The following is a 7,514-nucleotide window of genomic DNA, read 5'->3' on the forward strand; positions in this document are numbered from 1 at the left end:
AGGGATGATCCCATTGCTCGTAGATCTCTCCCTCTCTCTTTAATTTAGCTCCCTCTCTCTCCAAAGATCAAACCAAAAAAACACGAACAAGACTAAGATATCAAGGCATTAGATAGTTAGTTCTAGATCGAGATCCATATGCCGCTAAGAGAGTTTTGCTATAAATAAAAGAATCAAAATACCGATCATAAATCCCAAGCACCATTAAAAAGAAAAATATCTAAATCTTTATTTGTGATTTATTCTTCTCTTCTCATAATGCAATAAGTCTTGTTTTGATTGTTGAATAAAGAATTGCATTTGAAGAGGTAACAATTGATAACCGGTTTTTATTTGTTTGGTTGCTTGTAATAAGACATTGTAAGTAATTTTTGCCGGTATAGAAAAATAATTCAATATATACATAGTGCTTACTCACATAATCCAACTTTCAATAAGAACTAGGTAAAACCAACTATTTCATGGGTTTCCCTTAGACCTGAAAATTTCAAATCTAGATTGGACGATTCCAATCTTGATCAGCAATTTTTAAAACCTTGCTCCGAGATAATCACGAGCTTAATTTCATAATCATCAAGGGCAAAGGCTTTTCACTATAATCATCAATCTTTATAGTGCATATCCTAGTTTAATTAGAGTTTTTCGATTGCAATAAAAACGACCTCAGATCATCCACATCCAATAATTTCACAGATAAAGAATAGCAAGGCCCACTTCTCGACATCTACATTAATTGTGATACAAATACTCAATTTAATTTTGAAATCTACAATAACACCAATTTGCTCATTTAATCAAAGAGAGAGATTTACCTCCTAAAAAAATAAAAAAAGTTTTGGATAAAGAAATGAACATGAGTTCCACTTCACTGGTTTCTTAACTTCCTGGTTCAAAAGAGCGACATTCAACTTTTCCATGACATGAAATGAGAAAACGTTCAGGATCAACTAAATAATATATGCATTTCCCATACGCTCATAAATAAATAAAATAAAGGAAAATATGATAGGCTCCATCAAAATGTATCACTGGCCGAGAAATAGTTTTATCAATTCAGCAAAAGCAAACAGAATCCATTAAATCCGGTTCAACAAAAGTAATGTACCTTATTTACATTTACTCATGAAATGGAACACAAAACGAGCCACAATCATATGCTTAGACATCCCATCAAAATATACCGATAACAACTGCAACAAAAATAAGTAAATACATTCCAGTAGAATTTTAGATGCGGGTTTGATAATGGCTTAGAACTCTATTTTAAGTTTAAAAAATCTTACAACTTTGGAGCAACTATTGGTTGCCTTCTCTATGATTTCCACTGTGTTTCTGGTTGTTTTGCTGCTGCAGCTGATAAACAGAGAGCTGAGATGGCTGTTGAGGCATCTGAAACATTTGGGATTTCATAGCCAAGTTGTTGGCTTGGCCCTCGGATAGCTGTGCAGTGGCCAATTTTAAGCGCTGAACCTCCTCTGTCAAGGCCTCATTCAGCGCTAAACAAAAAAGGAAGAGATAAAATAAACAACTAGTTCAATAATATATATCAGATAAATAGGTTGTGGGTTGTGGGTTGTGGGAAAATTATACAGAGAGTCGACTCCAGTGTTTATATCACAACAATTACTAAGAAAGGAGCCTTTCATTTGTCAAAGAGGCATAAAGCTGCATATGCATGTTAAAAACAGGAATGGAAAAGTTATAACCACAGTTTTTTTTTTCATTATTTTGATCAATCTATATTACTAAATGAACACTAATACCTTTTCATTCTGTGCAATGTCCATAACCACAGATGAAATGTCAAAATTATGTTCACTTTGTTGCAATATATTAGCAATTGAAATTTGGTGCTATTAAGAAATTGATGGCGCTCAAAATTATGTGAGATAATATATTGAAATATGGGTGCTATTAAGAAACAGATGGTGTTCAATATTCTGTGAGATAGCAAAGACCCTCGTACAAAGTAACTGCTTGAAAGACAATGGAATTGTGTTCACAATCCCCAAATGGTAGTACAAGGACACTAAATTCTTGTCTTCTACTCTTTCTTTTCTAAAGAGGGAAGTTGTCGATAACATCAGATTCCTGGTGTGTTAGGCACATATTAGGGATCAAACTGGCATTTGGGTCAAGCGCCATTATAAAAGCACAAAAAGGGAATCTGTTTTGTTCTGAAATCCGAATAGCAGAAAACAGAATTAAGAAGTAAAACTTGGGGCTCTGATTCCGTAACCTAATGGTTAGGAACTTCTAGCTTTGCACCAAGGGCACAGGTTTGAATCCCAAGCTTGTCCATTAAGAAGAAGAACAACAACAATTAGACGAATTGAGAAGCAAACTCTGCTATTACATAACCCATCTAACAACCAATTTTACACATGAAACATAAAATTGTTAATATCCACTTGTACCTATAAGAAGAAAAAGACAAAAACACAGCTCATTCCAAGAACCACATCAAGGAATGACCATGGCAACTAACAACGATTTTTCTTGAGTTTTTTGAGATATCTCTCACTTCTACTTCATTCCGACATGTGTAACGAGAAATGAACATAACAGCAGATACTTTCCAATGATGTAGTGCTACTTGATGATTTATTAGTGAAAGAAATTTAGTTTAAACTAATAAACTCTTTGTTACCTATAAAAAAAAAGAGAACAATATAGCAAATCCATGAAAATTATAGAATATAGACTATGCTCGAACTTGAAGGAAATCAGAGAGAAGCTAATTCATCAAAAAGATTAAGTGGATGGAACTAAAGGAACTTGAGATGCAATACGAGATGAGCAGACCTCATTTGCATAATGGATATATTAATGGCACTTGAATTTATTCAAGATTTAGTGCTACAAAGCTATATCAACTTTCTATCAATGGCTTATCATGGTTTTATTCTTCACAAAGAAAATAAGCAAGGAAAACTTTGGCACATACTCCAGAATATGTCAGCGAGTCTGGGGATTTCAAACACATTGGAGAAACGTGCAGTACTCCACTAGTTTGTAAATTTTATTCCACTTTTGGAAAACTTGGCCAGGTCAACTTGGACTCGAGTCGATCAAGCTCAGTAGTGCAACCCCCCACTTGGGTAGGGGAGTACTATTCCCTACCCAGGTGAGTTAGTGTAGTAACTAGTCTGACGTTGAAGAAACTTGGAGGATTTCTCACAGGCTTGCTATGTCTATCAAAAACTCGCCAAATACAACAATTTATCCACATTGGGAAAGGAGGGATACTGGGGGGGGAGAGGGATAAAATTTTAAGGACTTCGGAAATAAAAAATTTTGATCTAGTGTTTGGCCACACTCGTGATTTTTTTGCAACCATAGCTTAATCTCGGTTGAAATTTGTTACCCAAGCTTATTTTTAAGTTGCTCATTGAATCATAGGCTTACTTATCAGAAAACCCACAAAAGACCTCGGATTCACGAGATTTTGAAAATCAGAATATTATTCAACCAAGAATTTTAATTATTTTTTAAATATTCAAAAACAATGTAAGCCAACAAAATCAATATTTTTTTTATCATTATCCATTTATCTATATGTTTTTATGATCTCTTATTTTCCTAATTTTTCTATATTTTTCCGATTTTAGAAAGTTTCATTGGGCCCATCGCAAATTCTGGAGTGAGTGACTTTGCTAACACCGTCGCTCCATCAAGAAATAAAAATTTCAGACGTTAGCAGAGTACAAGGTTCGGATACCACACATGTATAAAAATTCACATCGAATACTTCAATGAGGTTGCTTTGGTTAAAAAAGAAAGAAAGAAACATTAGGATAACAAACAGTAAAATATGCCATAGGATATGCATTATGGGCATCATGAGCACTTTCCAATCAAACTTTACATGGAAACATATTGATGAGATCAGGAAATGCTTAATGCAACTTATTAACAACTTTGATCAAATAAATTCTAGTACCGCAATGTTCAGTAACACTTTTCCACAAAAAGCGACTTATAAAACATGAATTGCAACCTGTCGAGTAGCCAGATTGTCAACCATCAAATGAAAAGAAAAAAAAAGATAGTAAAATACAGATTCCACTAATCTGGCTAGGAATATCTAATTCATACAAGAGACCACAAAATCGAAATGGCAAGTTGTCCAACTCCAGTGCGCGATATATAATGGAGTTGAAAATCAATGAAAAAGCAGGTAAAGGGCAGCCATTACCATCTTTTAGTTGGGCTTGTTGCTCCATAGCTTGGAGACGAAACTTTAGCTCATTGTTTTGATTGGTTAGTCCAGCTGAATCCCTCTGTTTGTCAAAAAAGGGGGAGAAAATGATAAGTTCATTGACTGTTACCACATAAACATAATTGATTTAAGGGTTTTAGGTATCGACCTGTAACAGAGCCAATAACATAAATAGTGTTGCCTATTGCAACATAAGTAGAATTAACTGGGGTTTTGGTATCATACCTGTAACAGAGTCAACTGTGCAGATAGTGTTGTGGCTTCAGTTTGCAGAGTCTGAACCTTGTGCTCCAGTTCTGAAATGTAACGCATTTTTCGTTCCTTAGAACGAGCAGCAGACTGCCGATTGGCTAATATCCTGGTTATCAACATAACAAAATGGGGCAGACTTAGAAAACAGAAGCACCACAATGAAATATATTTACAATTGTAACAACATATTTGAATCTAGATTGCTATCAGTTATTACATGCTTTAAAATTAGACCATTACCTCTATTTCCCAAAATAAACAAAATTCTCTTTCACAATTTCTCTCTTCTAGTCTTAAAATCACCAAAAATTCCTGTGTATAACTGAATATATCATATCACACCAATGACCTAGATATCCTAATTTTTCTTGAAATGATCAAGAATGAGGTTGATTTTCATATATGAAAAAAATTCTTTTTTGGGTTGTCATCATTATTTCGTGGATTTATTCTCAACAAAATGACAACTTTCAACTTCAAAATATATAAGTAAACTTGGTCATGAATTTCAGGAAAAACAAACCTTTTGGCTCGCTTGGGGTCAGTCAATGCAATCTCTGCAAGCTTCTCGTTGGCCATGATCTTTTTCAACTCTGCTCCACTAAACTCCCCATTCCCAAACTCCAAGCTGAAAGTAGCAGACCCATCCATGGAATTGCTGTGAGAGTGTCGAGCCAATCCAGTGGTAGGCCCTGGGGATGGCGGCAACTTCAGGTCCTCTCCGAAACTTTGCATCTTTCCCATAAAGCTATCCATTGATACACTTCTTGAGTGATGGGACGCCCCAAAATTACCCCTGTTGCCCTCTCCTTTTGCTTCTTTCTTCTCTGTCGAAGAATTAGAATTCCTCCTCTGTGTACTACTACTCTCTGCCTCATCACTACTGCTCAGATTACCATTATCCTTAGTGCCATTCGCCTTAGTCCTACTTGCTCCACTCTCAAAATCCTCATTACTTTCAATGCATTGTTTTTCGCCAGGCCCCAAATTAAACCCATCAACTTGGTCTAAATTCATATATGCCGAGAACAAATCTTCAGCCACATCACCCTCTGATTTCCTCTCTCCCATGCCCTCCAACTGACCATCACTTGCCCGATCCCAATCTGCCTCTCTCTTCACCAATTGCCCAAGCTTTCCTGGTTGATCTCCAAAACCCACTCCAAGGCTCTCTTTCCCTTGAATCCCACTTGAAGAGAACCCCAATGAACTAGACGAAGAAAATCCAAATGGGATTTCACTATGAGATCGCCTGTGCAATTTCCTAGGAGTGAAACTCTCACCAATTCTCAAAGAATTGGGTCTTGGAAAAGGAGAAGGTGGGTTTCGAGAACTTGTACAATTAGGGGGTCCTGTGTCGCGATCTTCCATTGAGACATCTGTTGAAACTGGATCAGAAGTAGAAGAGGAGTCTCGATATGGCGAGGGGCTAAGAGGAGGAAGCGAGTCTAGAGAAAAGAATGCAGGTTGAGATAAGGATCTAGAGTGAGAAGGAGAAGAGTGAGTGTTTCCAAAATGGGGGCTGGGGCTTTGTGAATTGGTGGTGGGTTGAGCAGGAGAACGAGAGGAATATGGTGAAGCAGGTGGAATATGGGGGTGAGAAGGGGGAATACCAATTCGCTTGTTCTCTGAACTATAATTTGGAGAGAAATTACGGAGAGGAGCGCGCATTTGAGAAGTGTTTAGTTGGGGAATCTCTAGTTTCTCAGGGTTTTGGAATTTAGGGATGGAAGATGAAGAAGTTGCAAAAGAAGATTGCAGTCGCTGCATCAGATCATTCCTTGTATCTTCTGATTCTTCCATTTCTATCACAAATTGAAACCAAAAGACAACAAATTTTTAAATTTAGATAAAATTAACCAGACAATTCCCTATAACTCTGTTCACAAATGCATGCCCTAGAAATACATTCACAAACAATGCTCACTCCATCAAATCAAAGCACACTCAAAAAGATCAAAGTTCCCTTTACCCTCAACATCAAGTTCACACTCTCCAAAGCCGTCACACCGTAAATGCCATTACTGTTCTGAGCTAAATTTCCATCATTCTCAAATCTCTAAATTTTCATAACTCTAAATCTCCACAACATTAACCAAAACATGCACTATAAAAAAATAAACTCTCCATCCATAATAAAACCCTATTTTCTCTAAAACTAAGAAGATCCTTATAAAAAAAAATGATAATTTTCACATACCTGACCTCATTTCCTAACTAATCAAGCAATGCTGAGACCTTCGCTAAAATCACCGCTAAAACCTCCGTTAAATATGGCGGAAAACATACAACTTTGTCATGGATTCTGACCATTAAAACTCGCCAAAATGCAACTTTTTCAACCAAGAAAAATACCAGTTTTCATTGTTCTTGTATATTAAAGCAGCGAGTGCTACGAAACCGTGTCTGAGATCTTGATATATCCAAATTTCGCGTTAATTTCGGTGCGGTTTCATTTGTATTTGAGTTTGAATTTAGGCCGAGTTTCATTCCGACCGCATGCCCTTTTAGGGGAAATCCAAGATTCAATAGTGGGAGTGTACAATTAATTCCCAAAAATTTCCCTAGCAAATGAACAATCCCCATGTATACATTTCACGCCTTGCCTTTTAATGTGGGGTTAGCACCCCTAATTAAATTGGGTTAATCTATTTAAATTTCTTATTTACGTGCGGTTTGGGTAGGGTGTCAACTTTAAACAATCCAAATAAGACTTGTCTCTAAACTTGTTGAAAGATTTAGTTTTAGCGTAAAATTTTTCAATAATGACCTAAAAATTTATTTTCACATCTATAAAAGTAAAAAAAATTGATACGGATCGAGTAGATATATTAACACTATTTAAAATAAAAAAAAACGGACGGACTAGATAATATGTTATAAAATATATAATTTTTAGAACTTGAAATTCTTTTTTTCTTGTGCATCTATAAATCTTAAGGTCAAGATGATCAATTGGAGGGTTTTTCAGTATCACAACAACTTGTTTTAATAATTTTTTGAAGCATGGCTTACTTCTATAATATAAGGTTGACACTCT

The 7,514-nt window shown here is 35.9% G+C and overlaps 1 protein-coding gene across 2 annotated transcripts; it reads right to left on the reverse strand.

The window, feature by feature from the left end:
- Positions 1-1,029: 1,029 nt before the first annotated feature.
- On the reverse strand, positions 1,030-6,861 carry LOC18442715 (Basic-leucine zipper (bZIP) transcription factor family protein). Of its 2 annotated transcripts, none has more exons than XM_011628168.3 (5): positions 6,680-6,861; positions 4,998-6,279; positions 4,448-4,580; positions 4,199-4,283; positions 1,030-1,496 (listed from the first exon to the last, which is right to left on the reverse strand). In XM_011628168.3, exons 2-5 carry the CDS (start codon positions 6,275-6,277, stop codon positions 1,297-1,299), a joined length of 1,698 nt encoding a protein of 565 aa, XP_011626470.2. In that variant the 5' UTR covers positions 6,278-6,279; positions 6,680-6,861; the 3' UTR covers positions 1,030-1,296. The 2 variants fall into 2 exon arrangements, with proteins under 2 accessions (XP_011626470.2, XP_006852991.2); XM_006852929.4 differs by having other exon boundaries at positions 6,675-6,861.
- Between the last annotated feature and the right edge of the window lie 653 nt (positions 6,862-7,514).

The sequence above is a fragment of the Amborella trichopoda genome, chromosome 9, assembly GCF_054954075.1.
Source record: "Amborella trichopoda isolate Santa Cruz 75 chromosome 9, AtrichopodaSantaCruz75HAP2 v2.0, whole genome shotgun sequence".
Lineage (NCBI taxonomy): Eukaryota > Viridiplantae > Streptophyta > Magnoliopsida > Amborellales > Amborellaceae > Amborella > Amborella trichopoda.

Excerpts from the sequence above, each read along its gene's own strand:
- LOC18442715 (XM_006852929.4), bottom strand. Across the intron at positions 4,581-4,997 it reads GACCCCAAGCGAGCCAAAAG|GATATTAGCCAATCGGCAGT; the intron begins GTTTGTTTTTCC and ends GTTGATAACCAG. Across the intron at positions 4,284-4,447 it reads CACAGTTGACTCTGTTACAG|AGGGATTCAGCTGGACTAAC; the intron begins GTATGATACCAA and ends TTTGACAAACAG.